The sequence below is a fragment of the Argentina anserina genome, chromosome 3 (genome assembly GCF_933775445.1).
Source record: "Argentina anserina chromosome 3, drPotAnse1.1, whole genome shotgun sequence".
Classification (NCBI taxonomy): Eukaryota; Viridiplantae; Streptophyta; class Magnoliopsida; order Rosales; family Rosaceae; genus Argentina; species Argentina anserina.
The window spans coordinates 22960008-22977459 of NC_065874.1; the positions used below are offsets into that span (position 1 = coordinate 22960008).

Genomic DNA, 17452 nt, shown 5'->3' on the forward strand with positions numbered 1-17452 from the left:
ACACCCACCAATGACAAACACAAGTGAAAGAAAAAGAGAGAAATAAAAAAGAAGAGAATAAAAAAAGATAATGCAAAAGAGAAAGAAGGAGACACCTAAAAAGGAGAAAAAAAATGAATTTATCAAAGGAGGTTGCACCCACCAATGATAAAAATAAGTGAAAGAAATTGAGGAGAAAGAAAAAGGAAGAGAATAAAAAGAGATAATGCAAAAGAGAAAGAATGAGACACCTAAAAAGGAGAAAAATAAGGAATTTATTAAAGGAGATTGTACCCACCAATGACAAAAATAAGTGAAAAAAATTGAGGAGAACAAGTCCAGACTATAATATTCAATGAGCCAAAACTCTTCTATAAATAGCACATCATTCACAAAGAAAAATCATCACTTCTCTTTTGCATTCACGAGCCAAACTTTTGCCAAAATACTACCTCAAACATCCTTCACTAAAACAACAAGCCGTTCTCTCCCATATACCAATTCTATCTCCACCGAAATCACCATTGAAGACACACCTCCAAGGTTCCTACAACGTGTAATTCTCGCAACTCATCTCCATAGGTTTGTTCGTTTTTGGTTTTCTACAATACATTGTCTATGAAGATTGTAGTATGATATTTGTGTGAGATTATTGTTTTGTATTAAGAATCAAAATTTTCAGATTGTTGGATTTTGGATCTTTGCCAAATTGATGGTTTCCTATAATTAATGAGTTTGTATTTCTATTGTTGTGTTCTAATCATCTTTCTCATACTTTTAGATAATTTTCAGATATGTGCATATGAATATAGTAATTGGATGCAGTCCCTAATGTTGTGTTTGGGTGCTAGATTCATCAACCATATTGACACAAATCGAATCATGCCCTAAGTATGTTCGGTTTGTGTTGATAAAAAGTGGTAAAAATTCTGGAAATTTGCATGTGAAACCATGGTGGGTGACGCCATACATGAAACATGTGTCCAACAAAGATTTGGTGCTTAAATGTAATCTTGTTTGATTTCTACTCTTAAGTGTTATTGAATTCGATTGCATGCAAATTTAGATTAGACCCTAACTCAATCTAAATGTTAATTGAAATCTTGCATGATTAGATGATCCCCTAAGGCTCTAATTATATTGGTCTCTAAAAAGTATGTAATTGGTAATTATGTGGTGTAATGGTAAATTTGGTTTAAATTTGTTAAAGAGAAGTCGATCATGTAAATAATAATTTAGGTTTTATTTTAGTAGTTAATAATCAATCTCAAACCTCCCATTATTTGTTAACACTAAAAGTTTAAAGTTCCCTTCAATTCTCCGGACTGAACGATCCCTGCTTATTCTATACTAACGATGATGTTTTACAATGTTTATTATAGAAGTTTTAATTAACGCTCTATCATGCACCTAGAAATTATTCATATACAACCTTAACTTGGTCCGGCTATGCATTGCCTATAAATAGATATGTGAGGATTTTTTAAATTATATACATGGTGTGAGATGGGAAAAAGGAAAGTGGAAGCCAACCTGGAAAATCGATGTGGGAGTTCGATGTTAGAGCCACATGATCGATGTTGGATAGACATGAGATACCAAATGGATTGCTTCGAAGTATGTGCAATCACAAAGAGAAAAACAAATTAGCCAGTAAGAGAGTAGGAAGTAAACATCATAAAAATCTCAGTTCATGAAAGAACACGGGAAATCTCCTGCTCCAAGGTTCTTTTGCAGTTTTGACTTTCAAAATGAAGAGAGGTAGTCCTCTAAAAAAAAGATGAATAGAGGTGGCAACCCATATTTATGACCTTTGATAACTGCAAAAACGTGGGAGTTCAAATAGGAGTAGGAATGTAGGAGTAGTGAGTAACTGTAACTGTACTGCAGCGAGATTTCTTCTGCGGTTTGTGTTTATGTAGTTGGTTGACTACTCTATCCTTTATACATTAAGTTACTTAATAAACTATGAGATTTATAGGTACTTCAAAAATTTAACAATCTAATTTTTCTTTTGGCTTTATTAATAGAAAGATACGTATAAATTGCAAAATAGTTTTGGCATTTGCAGGAGACGATATTCGAACCTACAAGGCGCACAAGATTGTCAAAGACCACCGCACCACTAACTCTCTTTGGTCCTTACTACACAAAAATTATACTTATTTTATCGTTTGGCAAAAAAACAAATGGAGTTGCATAAAACATATCGTAGACTCTATTGCGTATTGAACTTCTTCTTCTTCTTCTTCTCTTTCAAACCTAGAAGATTTCTTCCTCCCCAGATCTCATTCCTCCCCATAATTTTATCCAACAAAACTGAAAATTCTAAACCCATACTTTAATTAGATCGTCCCTCCTCCATTTTCTCTCTCAATTTCCTTGTGTTTTTATCTTCTTCCTTCTCCTCTAATCTCCACCTCTGCGAAAATTACAGATTTGAACAAGGAGGTCTTTTTTTCACCTCCTTCTATGCCTTTGGCTCTTCCCATCTCATCAGAGGCACACTGATCAAAGCACAGAGTTCTCAATCAAGGACTTATTTTTGCTCTAGCATTTCAATCAACCACTGCACTTCTTAGTCCGAACGTCTACAACTTCCGGCAAACGGTTACCAACCGATACCAACCGAAATATCGGTAACCGACAAAGTCGGTAAGGTGATCACTTTGGCTTGGTTGTGGCATTAGATTTACGATACCGACAGAGGGTCGGTTGGTGTTATTATTACACTAACGGTTAGTAGCTTTGACTTTGATGTTATTATTCTACTAATGGTTAGTAGCTTTAGATTGATATACAGAATGTGTAACTTTCAATTATGCAATCTATTTCAATATTGTCTCTGAAATTTCAAACACTCCTAAACCAGCGTTGTAGTGCCACCAATGTAATTAGTGTTGTAATGCCACTGATGTTCCAAAAATAGCGTAATGTTACTGATCCTAAAGAATAGCCGAGTAATACTACTAACCCTCAGAAATAATGTTACCGACATTCTGAAAGTGTGCTTATGACTCTTAGCAATGTAATAAAAAAATAAAAAAGGGTAATTTTATAATTTAAATTGTTAACAGATAAAATGGATGGAAACTTGTGATAATTTAAAAAAGCAGGCTTGTTATTGATATTTATGAGCTCAAAATTGTATCAGTGTAATTTTGTAATTAATAATTTTTTTTTAAAATTTGTTTAACCGACTTAAATAAATATTTTAGGGCTTATCTAAATTTCAGCGTGCTGGAGTTTGCTTCTCCCAAACTAACAACTCCAGCGGATCTAAATCAGAGCAAGAGAAAGAGAGAAGAAGAAGAAGAAGAACTATGAGATCGTTGAAGAGCGAAGAGGAGGACTCGAACGAAGAGCCCATTCTGTACGTTAATGGAATTCGCAGAGTCTTGCCTGATGGATTGGCTCACCTCACTCTTCTCGAGTACCTTAGAGGTTCCACTTCATCCTCTTTTCTCGATTAATTCATCTTCGTTTTGATGTAGAGTTCTAAGTAGTATGATCAAACTCAGTAGCAAAGCTTTCATTTCTATTGTTGCGGAAGATCTTTTGTTTTAGATGAAAAATGATTTACTTGGGAAATTGATTCATTCTTCGGTTTGTTAGATTTTTTTTATTGCGAAGTGTTTTGATGAGTTCATTACAATTGATACGAGAATTTGAACTACTTGGAGGTTTTAAGTGTGTTGATCTTTTGATTAATGAGCTGTCTTTACCGATTTGATGTTTCATTAACAACTGTTTTGTCTCCCCTAGAATTTGTTTGAAGGGGGATAGATCTACTTGACAAGAGCAATTGGCGAAAATAGAATCACATATTGGTAAACAATTATACTGTTTGGTTTACTAGGATGGTTATTCTTGAACTATGGAGTTGATTGACCTTAATGTTCAATACGGTTTGATACATTTGTTCTGGCTAGTGGATACCTTGCATTTGGTCTGTTTCGTTTTTTTCCACTGATTTTGTTCTCCTTTTTGGCATAATGTCCCTTTTCAACATGATCTAAAAAAGTTTAGGTTTACAGTCTTTGTGCTGAAACATCTAATTAGAAATTCCATTGCTTTTGTGGCAATGAAGATATAGGTCTCACAGGGACAAAGCTTGGTTGTGGTGAGGGTGGTTGTGGAGCTTGTACAGTTATGGTTTCACAATATGACAAAAAACTGAAGAAATGCCAGTGAGTTTTTCTTTCTTTAATAAATATGGACGTGAAGATGAAGGCTCTTGCATTTTAGTTGACACAAAAATTGTATTGACCTGTATTGATATTCTAGCCTGTAAATTCAAATAAACTGAACCATTTATATATATAAAAAAATTGAACTGATTGTACTCTACTTGCAGGCACTACGCTGTTAATGCATGCTTGGCTCCACTGTATTCTCTAGAAGGGATGCATGTAATTACAGTGGAAGGGCTTGGGAACCATAAACGAGGCCTGCACCCTATTCAAGTAACATATGCTGCTTTCTTCTCCTTTCCCTTCCCCCCACCTTCTTAACTGTTATGTCATTATGAGGAGCATTTTTATTTTATTTTTTATGCGGAGTATCTTTTGTTTTCCCTATTTTTGTTTTTAAGTTATAGCTAACAATTATATAAAACAAGGGTTTGATATACGTAGTTACACGAGCCTTTTACAGTGGCATGTTATATATGAAAAGGCAACCAATGTGTGAATGTGTGATAGACTAACCCTTGTTGATTAGGTGCAGTTCATATCAGTTAATTTTTGGAAACAGAGTTCTTGTCATCATGTTTTTATGTCAATGTGGTCAAAGAATGTCATTTGACCTGGGATGTTATAAACAAATAGTGCAGCCACGAATATAGATCTGCTAATCTCTAGCCGGCTATGCTCTCTTTGCGTCTGCTACTAGATATGTGTTATTCAAATACCCAGCTTTTTTTACCCTACAGTCATCCAGAGATTAACTCTAGATTTAAAAAATGGCTACCTCTCACCCTACCACATGACCATTTTTGGGATCATTGACAGACTTAATTATTTTTGCAGCACCATATAGTAGTTATACTCTTGAGGGTTCATATTGTGCTTTTATAAGCCTACTTATACCATATTTTGTGACTGTTCTCCGTACTAAGATTCTCACCTAATATGATTTCATATCCTGAAGGAATCATTGGCACAATCTCATGGATCACAATGTGGATTTTGCACCCCGGGATTTATCATGTCCATCTATGCATTATTAAGGTCAAGTCAGACCCCACCTAATGAGGAGCAGATTGAAGAATGTCTTGCAGGAAACTTGTGTCGATGCACTGGTTACAGACCAATTGTTGATGCATTTCGCGTCTTTGCCAAAACCGATGATAAACCATACATTGACATATCTTCTTTAAGCGTTGAAGGAGGTGAATTTGTTTGCCCTTCAACTGGTAAGCCGTGCTCCTGTGGATTAAAAAGTGAGATATCAAGCCACCATCAGAAAACAGTTACTTGTGACAAGAGGTATGCGCCTGTCTCATATAGTGAAGTTGATGGAAGCACATACACAGACAGAGAATTTATTTTTCCTCCCGAGCTCGTATTGAGGAAATCAACTTATTTAAATTTGAATGGATTCAGTGGGTTAAAGTGGTTTAGACCCTTGAGACTTAAGCAAGTACTAGAATTAAAAGAAAATTACCCAAATGCAAAGATATTGGTAGGTAATACTGAGGTAGGAATTGAAATGAGGTTGAAAAGAATTCAATATAAGGTTCTGATTTCTGTTACACATGTACCTGAACTGAGTATACTAAATGTGAAGGATGATGGAATTGAGATAGGTTCTGCGGTTAGACTTTCTGAACTACTTAAAGTCATGAGAATGGTCATAACAGAACGTGGAAATCATGAAACGTCTTCTTGTAAAGCATTTGTTGAACAATTAAAATGGTTTGCTGGGATGCAAATAAGAAATGTCGCCTGTGTGGGTGGAAATATATGTACAGCCAGTCCAATTTCAGACTTGAACCCTCTCTGGATGGCTGCCCGGGCCACTTTTCGAATTATTGATTCAAAAGGGAACATTAGAACGACTCCAGCAGAGAACTTTTTCCTCGGTTACCGTAAAGTGGATCTGGGTAGTGGTGAAATCCTACTATCTGTATTTTTGCCTTGGACTAGGCCGTTTGAGTATGTGAAAGAATATAAACAAGCTCACAGAAGGGATGATGATATTGCAATTGTGAATGCTGGAATTCGTGTTCATCTTGAGGAAAGAGGTGAAAACATTGTTGTTTCTGATGCATCTGTTGTCTATGGGGGTGTAGCTCCACTCTCTCTTTCAGCAACAAGAACAAAAGAATTTATCATTGGAAAGAGTTGGAACCAGGAGCTATTGCAGGGGGCTCTAGAAGTCCTCCAGAAAGATGTGTCACTCAGAGATGATGCTCCTGGTGGGATGGTGGAGTTCCGTAAGTCTCTGACAGCTAGCTTTTTCTTCAAATTCTTTCTGTGGGTTTCTCATCAACTGGATAGGGAAAAAGGCCTTACGGGGAGTGTACCATTATCTCATCTTTCTGCTATACAACCGTTTCATAGACCATCTGTTATAGGAACTCAAGACTATGACATTACGAAACATGGGACGGCTGTTGGGGCCCCTGAGGTTCATCTATCAGCAAGACTTCAGGTATGTCCCATACATACTGGCAATACTAAAATTGTTTGTTCATTTGTTAATTATTAGCATCTACAAGTTTTTGGAAGCTGCAATTACACGTTGATCACAAATTTAGTTATGCCTTTTCCTTTTCCATTTTCTCGTTTCCATACAAATTTTATAAGGGGCAAGAATACAGAAGTTACTAAACTGTGTGTGCATATAAGGGCTGTTGGGTTGTCATAAGTAGTCCTTGAAATGCATATCCAAATGCCTGCAAGCTTGCAACTGTGTTGGTCTTGATTGCAGTAAAGAGTATTTTAATCTGAATCTGTCCTGGTTGTTTCCTCATAAAAAATAAAAAAAATTGTGTACTGTCGAGAAATGCATGGTTGGTTGCATATCGTGCTATCTGATTTTTAAAGCACAATTCTTATGAACGCAACAGTGTTTAATTGAGGGGCTTCATCCTTGAGTCCTTATAAAATAAATGATCCAAACATTTTCAAGAGTACCTCGGGACTCTGACTTCAGATATCTAGCACAATGATGGGGCCAAAGCCCAAAGGTAGCTCATGATCTCCAAATTTCAAGTCTTCCTTTATATTAGAAGTAAATAATCTTTCCAAAATGGCATATACACATACACATAGGTGATAGGTGATATTGTGCATTTAGCTTGATGGCTAACTATTAGGCGTTAAAAATAAATTAGGATCATTGCAGAGCAGTTTATGTCTGTAATCCCATATGATTTGGTATATTCAGTTGAATAAAATGTGCATCCCGTTAATTTTTCTCTTGTTTAATAAAGAATCTCTTTCTCCTGCGTTATGAGTTGATTAGACTCTTTTTGAGGTGCATGAATTTCTCTTTATTGTATAGTTGTGTCAACCTTATATATGACAATTTCAACTAGGTTTCAGGAGAGGCAGAATATGCTGATGATACACAATTGCCTCCTAATGGTTTGCATGCTGCTTTGATATTGAGCAAAAAGCCTCATGCTCGTATACTTTCAATCAATGATTCAGGAGCAAAGTCATCGCCTGGGTTCGCAGGCATATTTTTTGCCAAGGATGTTCCAGCTGATAATAAAGTTGGACCAATTGTTGCTGATGAGGAACTATTTGCTTCAGAGTTTGTCACTTGTGTAGGTCAGGTAATATGATTGGAAAATCTCTCTCTCTCTCTCTCTCTCTCTCAGGGCATCAGAAAAGTTTTCTGTTAGAATTTCTGTGAATGCTTTCAGAACAGTAGCTTAATAATTAGCATTGTGTTCAAGATGTACTCAAAATAGTTGGGTCGTCATGAATACCATAGAATTTATGTTGGATTCACATGGTCTTGCTAGTTGGTACCGTATTCTTTTTCATACAGTTTTAGTTTAAGTTTTTAATCGTGGTTATATATCTGTTTCCTATTCAGGTTATAGGAGTGGTAGTTGCAGATACACATGAAAAGGCAAAATTAGCAGCAATGAAAGTTCACATTGAGTATGAAGAGCTGCCAGCTATCTTATCAATACAGGATGCCATCAATGCTAATAGTTTCCATCCTGATACTGAGAGGTGTTTTAGGAAAGGAGATGTGGATCTTTGCTTTCAATCACGTCAATGTGACAAGATCATAGAGGGGGAAGTTCTAGTGGGCGGTCAGGAACACTTCTATTTGGAGCCACATAGCAGTGTGATATGGACAATGGATGGTGGCAATGAAGTTCATATGATCTCTTCCACTCAAGTATGTCATAACTCCACATAACCTTTCTGCTTGCATCAGCTCATATGTGACCGAGTTTTCAGATAGTATAAATATATCTGTGTCTAGTGTTTATTATGTAGAGCTAATTCAACAGATATAGGCTTTATCTGAAAGATGCTTCAGGAGTATGTGTTTACTTATCAGAGTATTGCTGATTGTTACTTTATTCCGTTGACTATATAGCCATATCTGGAACCTTTCTCACTTTATGTAAATACAGATCCCCTCCCGTTGAACTCCAGTTCTGGGTTAAATAAGCTCGCAATCTTACCATAGGTACAAAACATGAAAAGTTGAAAACGAAACCAAGAGAGTGGAAATATTGATAGATAACAATGACCCCAAGTCTACTGCAAGACCATCTTTCTTACAACTGCCAGTAAAATTTGCCAGTTGATTCAAATATAAGCATTAGATCTCTGAAGGCATATCTGCTTTGTTTATTCTTTTTATAAAATTGATTTCTTATCCTGAAAAAGATAATAGTCTATGAATCATTCACATCCTTAACACCCTTTCTCTTTATGTTGTTAATCACATCCTAAATACTTGTTGGTGTTTGCATGTGTTACAAAATGCTGTGATGATTTCATCATTTCATGTGTTTGTTCACAAATTTGTTAGAAAATAATCGAATGTCTATAACGTTCTTATAGAAAAACAGTTAAAGTGGAAATGTAAGATGACTTTATCAATGTGTAGGCGCCTCAGAAGCACCAGAAGTATGTATCTCATGTTCTTGGTCTTCCAATGTCAAAAGTAATTTGTAAAACAAAGCGTATTGGTGGTGGTTTTGGCGGAAAGGAGACAAGATCATGTTTCATTGCTGCTGCAGCTTCTGTTCCTTCATATCTCTTAAATCGACCAGTCAAAATTACATTAGACCGTGATACAGACATGATGATAACTGGACAACGCCATAGCTTTCTTGGAAAATACAAGGTTAGTATCATAAGCTAATTAGTTCTTTAAAAAAAAAAGAATTTAACAACGTTTTCGTGATGCAGTTTGTTTTTTATATGCAAGACAAGCTATAATAGAGATTATGATCGGTTTACCCATTACATTTCGCTTCTTAATCATCTTGTAACAATATTTGTATAATCACCTTCAAGACGTGGGGCAGAAATATGATATGCTCCATTATTTCTAGGAAGGCTATTAAATTAAGGACGAGCTAGGAAAAAGGAAATGTCTTATTCCCTGCACGTATCAAATTTTGGTGTAGCATATAAGTCATATTTATCTCTTTAAGAGTTTTATGTGATAAAAAAAATGATGTTCATGTGATATATTATTTGACATAGGTGGGCTTTACAAATGTGGGAAAGGTATTGGCATTGGATCTTCACATCTACAATAGTGCTGGAAATTCACTGGACTTGTCTCTTCCTGTTCTTGAGCGTGCTATGTTTCATTCAGATAATGTCTATGAGATTCCAAATGTAAGAATTGTGGGAAGAGTTTGCTTCACTAATGTACCCAGTAATACTGCTTTCCGAGGATTTGGTGGTCCTCAAGGGATGATTATTGCTGAAAACTGGATTCAAAGAATTGCCGTAGAACTGAAAAAGAGCCCAGAAGAGATAAGAGTAAGTTAAATTTTTTTTTCATGACGAAGTAGTTCTTATGTTCTAGTTGGGCATTCATATAATAACGGCTGTATTCCTGCTTACGTGTGCATGTGATTTAATTTCCTTTCAGGAGATTAATTTTCAAGGTGAAGGATCAATATTGCATTATGGCCAGCAACTCAAACATTGTACACTGGCCCCGCTCTGGAACGAACTAAAACTATCTTGTGAATTTTCGAAGGCTCGGGCTGAAGTTTGCCAATTCAATACTCAAAATCGGTGGCGTAAGCGTGGTGTAGCCATGATACCAACAAAGTTCGGGATATCATTTACATTAAAGCTCATGAACCAGGTAATGGTCTTAGAATGTGATGGTGGGATTGATGTAGATCATAAGTGCTTCTCTGTTAATTTATTATAAAATTGAGCTATCACACATATTGGGTTTGTCGTATTTTCTTTTCAATAGCAAGATACAAACTCAAAGCTTTCAAATTACAAGGTAGTTTTTGACCTCATTCAACTTAAGATGTACAACACCAGATGTTTTAAAAGGGTTTTCTTTCTCTAACCTATAATGGAGACAAGGTAGTTTTTGACCTCATTCAACTTAAGATGTACAACACCAGATGTTTTAAAAGGGTTTTCTTTCTCTAACCTATAATGGAAATATAGATTCATCCAAATTGTAATTTGAAGTCCCAGACACATGATTTCAAAGGGACCCTCCTGTTACCCATATGAGTAATGTTGCATGCTTTCAGTTATTTTCTTTAGTCCAAATTCAGCCGAGGATTTTATTGGTTGTTAATTAATAAAATTATCTTGTATTTTCTTTTTCATATCTTATCTGCTGTCCTGGCATGGGAAACCTACTTATGTATTATTTAATGACTCTCAGGCAGGTGCTCTTGTTCATGTCTACACAGATGGAACTGTTCTAGTCACACATGGAGGTGTTGAGATGGGGCAAGGTTTGCATACAAAAGTTGCTCAGGTGGCCGCTTCTGCCTTCAATATTCCTCTCAGTTCTGTCTTCATATCAGAGACAAGTACCGACAAGGTAAGTGACACTTGACTTGACAGTGTGAAAAAGAAAAAAGGGACAGTCTATCCGCCATTTCGTGCACCCCCACCCCACCCACCCAACCCAACAAACAACTGCAAATTTGTAACATCATACCTAATGCAATCCCTTAATTTTTTTCTGTATTGGTTGAGAAGTGTATTTATCAACCAAACCACCAAATGGAAATTCCTCTTTCTGCTTTCTGAAGATTCTTTGAAATTTTGTGTTTTTCCTCTCAAAAGATTATTAATTTATTGCATTTACATGTTGGGATGTTGCTGCTAGTTTGTTGAAATAACATGAGGAAACACATCTATTGGATGAGTTTCAACTTCTTGCTGGGAAACAATTAAGACAGTTGCTCTAAAGTGATATTTTATCTCGTTGTCTGGTCATTTTAACTGATTGGGATGCCTCTTCTGCTTGTATAATTATATAATTAATTTTTGTTTTATGCTTGCTGCCAAATTAGGTACCTAATGCTTCCCCAACGGCAGCTTCTGCTAGTTCTGACATGTATGGAGCTGCAGTCTTGGATGCATGTGAGCAAATCAAGGCACGTATGGAACCGATTGCTTCACAGCACAATTTTAGCTCTTTTGCTGAGGTACCCTCTTTTTTTTTTTATGGTTTATGGTTCCTCTCTTTTAAGAGGAGCTTAGTAAAATACTTATCTTCAGGTTTACATTTAAGCCGTCAAAATTTCTAATATGCCACGAAGTAATGCTGATGGTATAGGAAACAAAAATGTCAATTTAAAGTGTTGTCTTCATAAGGTTGTAATTTCTCCAAGTTTGATTATATACTTCACTATCCAATGCAATATAGTACTTCATCAATCACAGACTTTAGTGTAGATTCCTTCTCGTTGCTGCAATAACCAAGATTTTGAATTTCTCCTTCGACATATATCCATATCATGTTGACTTCTCAATCCTGTCTGTGCACTATTTAGAATCAACCCAGTGCATTGGACATGTTGCTTCTCTCAGTTTCTTAAGAACAGCAAGTGTAGTTCATTCTATTTCTGAAGTTTTCGATCTTTTTGATTGCTGATATTTAAACAGGTTGATGAGGAGGTTACAGATAATGTAATTATTATATCAAATAGCAACTTGTGGAAAGTGATTAAATGAGAAGAAATTCTTTTAAATCTTATTCATGTTCCATTGTGAAGCGTCATGTGATATTTACATTAAAAGCTGTGGATGTGGGCCTAGTTTCTCATGAGCAGTTTTACTCTTGAATATGGATTCCAATTATATAATCTTCGCTTCCCCTTTGCAGCTGGCAAGTGAATGCTATGTGGCCCGTATAGATCTTTCTGCCCATGGTTTTTACATTGTACCTGAAATCGACTTTGATTGGACTACTGGTAAAGGCAACCCATTCAGGTACTATACCTATGGGGCTGCCTTTGCTGAGGTTGAAATTGACACTTTGACTGGAGATTTCCACACTAGGGTGGCAAACATTTTCTTGGATCTAGGATACTCGCTCAACCCAGCAATTGATGTCGGGCAGGTACCATTTTAACTTATCCTACCAATTTTGTGCACGCCACTTTTTTATTTTGCATTTTAATTACTTGTTTATTTCTAATCCATTCTTTATTTACTATACTTTGTGGTACATAATGTATCTTCAGGCTTAAAATTAAGTAATTTACACCTTAACATAAGCCTCACAGTGTGGAACGCAATATTAGGAAACCTAGAAAAATCAGTGCCCAACATAAGTTATTCTGGGGCAGAACCTTCAGTGTGAATATAAATGAAGATTCTATTTTGCGCTACGGTAGCACCATAGCACTGATTATGAAATATGCGGAACCATAAACATCCTTCAATCAAACTCACATTTATCATATTAGGATCATAATCCGTTGAAAGGAAAATAACTAAGACATTTTCATTTTCATTAGATGTCTTCAAATGGCTGCAATACAGAGAATATAAGCAGGATGATCATGTCCTTGATACTACAGTAGTTCAACACGTGTATCAGGACCACAATTGAAATGGGCTACACTAAATGAGTTCAATAGTTATGGGCCTAAGTATCTGATACGGGTGTATCTTATCCTCCATAGGAATTAGTTAGAGTTCTTTTCCAAACTAGTTAAGGAACAATTTGATTTCCTTTTCCAATATAGTTAAGGAAATAGTTTTCATGTTAAGGAGTCTAGATCGAGTCTATATATAGGTAGACATATAGATAACTGAGTTCTAAGCATAGAGATGTTTAGCTGAGTTCTAAGCATAGAGATGTTTTAGCTAAGTTCTAAGGCATAGAGAGTGAAATAGAAACATGAATCTGTTTAGAGGTATTGTGAGGGAAAGTTGTATCTTTTGCACGATATCAAGTAGAAGAATATTTTCTTCAAAGCATTGCTCTCGTCTTCTTTCTTTAATGCTATTGGTAATTACGCGACCAATAGTGCTTGCCTGGTGATTTGTATCAGTATCATCACTGAGCTGTGACATAAAAGGGATCCAAGTGTGATCCTAACATATCAACTAAAAAGTGATTTGATAAAAGTTGGATTAGGGTTAATGATGCTGGACTTTTGGAAATGATATGGTGAATTTAAAATAATCAGAGATATGAAGTTACATTACCTGTATTAGCTGCTACAGATGGTAAACAATCATTTACTGAAGTCTCCTAATTCTCGCCATCTAAACAATGATTTGCAAAAAGATCGTAATCCTAGTTGGGAATGTGAAACCTGCTATTTTAATAATGTCAGTTTATCATATGGGGAAAGGGGTAGTAGAACTTTTGGTGAATGTTATTATATTTTGTTATTGTCGGACTTTCTCATAGATTTAGTATGGTATAGCTTAATTTTATTTTATATTGATGCAGATCGAAGGAGCGTTTATACAAGGTTTGGGATGGGTTGCTTTAGAAGAACTAAAATGGGGAGATCCTGCTCATAAGTGGATTGCACCAGGTTCCCTCTACACTTGTGGGCCTGGAAGCTACAAAATTCCTTCCATAAATGACGTTCCCTTCAGATTCAATGTTTCACTACTGAAGGTACATTGATTAACATGTTAGAGCATGTTATATGTTATATATTATATATGTGATGGAAGAAAACAATCAAGCATGCTGTAATTTTGCATATTCACGAAAGCCATATAATGTATGTGAATAATTGTGGTCACTATCTGCCAGCATAAATAAATTGAGTTAAGTTTTAATGGCATCTCCCTTATCTAACTATGCTATGAGGTCATGATGAAAAAAACTCAAGTGTTCAAAATTTTAAAACAAGATACACTTTACCCCAATATATTTGGCAGATTTTGGCCTCAATAGTTGTATACCTCTGTTTGTGGTGGACTGGTCATGTGGGAGCATAGGCCTGGTATTCTATTGTTACGCATTAATCAAGCCAAAGGGAACTTACTGTGTACTCTAATGGGTATTTTATTTGAACTTTTTTACTTGGATTAGTCTGTACTTGCTGTCTCCGTAGAAGATAAATGGTCTTGCTGCATTACGAAGTATAGAACTCTGAACCTATATCTCTGTCTCTATGTTCTTGTTGTTGAATAGAAAATTTCAAGTGTGTACTCTTGTCTGTTTTTAATCAAATGGTGTAAGCTATCTCTGTCTATACTTTTTCGGTGGCTGATATCTCTTCTAGTTAATCAATTTTGGTTCTATTGTGCACCTTAATCTGCATTTCAAGTTTTAGAAATGGAATTTACTTTCTTGCGAGTGTAAGTCCTTAATCTGCATTTCAAGTTTTAGAAATGGAATTTACTTTCTTGCGAGTGTAAGTTGATGAGTTATTTTTGAATCTAATGCAACAACATTGACCTGTTTGCATTCTCTTTGCTAATTGACTCAGGGACATCCAAATGTAAAGGCCATCCACTCATCCAAAGCTGTTGGTGAGCCCCCATTTTTCTTGGCATCAGCTGTCTTTTTTGCCATCAAGGATGCCATTATAGCCGCGAGAGCTGAAGTAGGGTGTAATGAGTGGTTTCCACTCGATAATCCAGCTACACCAGAACGTATACGGATGGCTTGTTTGGATGAATTTACTGCAGCATTTGCTCGCTCAGACTTCCGCCCAAAGCTTAGTGTTTGATTTTAAGTTGGTGCTTATCACTACTTAGTGCTATACCAACAATACGACTCGTTATACCCACAATGTAGTTGCCCTAGACCCATAGTCATGCTTCAGGTAACATACCGCACCTTCTGTAACATTTGAAAGAATACTACACAGGCATACACAGTTGTAAGGAGACTTCATTCCAGGAAACTGATTCTGTACTTGTAAGCCATCACTTTCTCGCAATATCAGTTATTTCGTTATTTTTATCCCACTTTTCATTATTATCTTCATCTCTTTGGGAAATAAATTTTGTCGCCCATTCCTATCATGTCCACTCCATGCCAATCACCTTAAGTAAATGTCTTTTTTTTTTTAAATAAATTTATTGAGAAAAAAATACACTTAGCATTTACTTAGGGTGGTGGGCATGGGGTGGGCGACAAATTTGCTTCCATCTCTTTGGGTATGCAAAGACAACAGAAGGCAGAATAGACTTGGTCGTTTGGTTTGTTTCAGTTGCATTTTAAGCTAATATACTATGCAACTGCAATCTCTGTTTAAATCTTATCAGTGAATTCGGGGAAGAAGTCTCCTTTCGGCGTTTATGTCATGTAATTGACATGTTTATTCTGCTTCTACACAATTCATCTTGAGTTGTCTCAACCCACCTTGTTGGGGACAGATGTAGTGATGTAATGGAAGTTGTGGGTTTATTTATATTGATGGTGTAAGAGAAGGACCGAGTTTTCATATCATTCACCTGGTATGACAGTTTCCTCATGACCAGGGCATTAGCATGATTCATAATTTTAAGTTGCAGAAGACAGCTTCCAGTTTTTTTTCCCTCAAACAATTTGATATGAACTTCATCGAGAACCAATTCTTATCCATCTTATGCGAGTGAAAAACTGAAAATAATTAAAACTTGCTTGACCTCGTCTAATAGAGTGAAAGGGGAATAACACCACACCGATAAGATGAGGTATGACTTGGTTGTCTTATTTTCTTACTAGAATTGGATGTTTGATATCGACAAAAATAAATAGCATTACAGAAAATGACCAACTGTTACCATTGAATAAGATTCTAATTTGTAAGCTGACACTATTAATCTTAATCACAATTCAAGTTCCAATCCTACTGCATAGGACATCCACATATGTAGAAAATGGCTTCCTCAGGATTGACACCATAAACTATCATAGTATCATTGTCACATCATCGTTGAGCTGCAATTTGAACCCTTAACAACTTTTTCCTTCAAAGTTCCTTTTTCTTGGTTCCTTTCTCCCTTTAGTAGCATTAACCTGGGTTCAACTCTTCAAGATTTCATCTCCAGTATAACATCCGGCAGACTTGCCGGGCCTCCAAAAGCCAAAGCGAAATGCAGTGGCGGATCCAAGAATTAGAGTTCGGATGGGCTTGAGTTTTTTATGAAACAAAAAAAAAATGAAAAATCTCAGCGGTGCGAGATTTATATTAAGTGGGAAAAAAATACACTTGGAGGATCCTTACTCATCAAATACAATATAAAAATAAACTAATTAAATAAATCTAATCATACGGTTCAATAAATTTTTAAAGTCATGGATCACCATCTTATTGTCAACAAAATCAACATACTCCTTCTTAGAATCATCCACTGGACTGACTAGAGACGCTAAAGAAAATGGTGCACCATCAAAGTTTGGAGAATCTACGGAAGGAGTAGAAATCAGATTTGAACTTGAAGATGAGGCATTAGCTACGAAGCGCTATGTGCAGTGTATTGCGTGTCCGACACGGACACAGACACGCTTGGACACGCGAACTGACTTTGGACACGGCCCGGACACGCACCAACTCATAATAAAAGTGAAAGTGCTTATGGTGAGATTCGATTCTTGGTCATCCAAGGCACTCAACAACTCCTCAACCATTCCAACAGATTCAGTTTTTGTTATATTTATGCATACTTTAATATATATAAGAAGAAAAACTCGTGATAAAAATAAGAATACTTGTAGTGGGATTCAAATCTTGGTTATCCAAGGTACTTATCAAGTCCTTAGCCATTCTAACAAGTTATGTTTTCATCATTTTAATGCACACTTTGATATATATATACATCTAAAATTCTAAATACTTTCAAATTTATAAATTAATTTTTTAATAAATAAATAAATATATTATATATATATATATATTAAAAATAATATTTAATTGACGTGTCCACCACGTGTCCGTGTCCAAAACATTTTCTATATGCCGTGTCTACGTATCGAATCGTATCCAATACGAACACTCGTGTCCGTGTCCGTGCTACTTAGGGCATTAGTTATTGGATACCATCTAGTAAGTTTTTTTAAATCGCTTTGA

General features: G+C 36.0%; 1 protein-coding gene across 1 annotated transcript; it reads left to right on the top strand.

The window, feature by feature from the left end:
• Positions 1-3208: 3208 nt before the first annotated feature.
• On the top strand, positions 3209-15386 carry LOC126786572 (xanthine dehydrogenase 1-like). Its single transcript, XM_050512425.1, has 14 exons — positions 3209-3423; positions 4070-4169; positions 4337-4445; positions 5131-6636; positions 7526-7768; positions 8035-8349; positions 9073-9312; positions 9678-9962; positions 10075-10296; positions 10846-11007; positions 11486-11620; positions 12301-12537; positions 13885-14058; positions 14882-15386. The coding sequence occupies exons 1-14, from the start codon at positions 3303-3305 to the stop codon at positions 15122-15124; spliced, it is 4092 nt and encodes a 1363-aa protein (XP_050368382.1). The 5' UTR covers positions 3209-3302; the 3' UTR covers positions 15125-15386.
• Positions 15387-17452: the final 2066 nt, after the last annotated feature.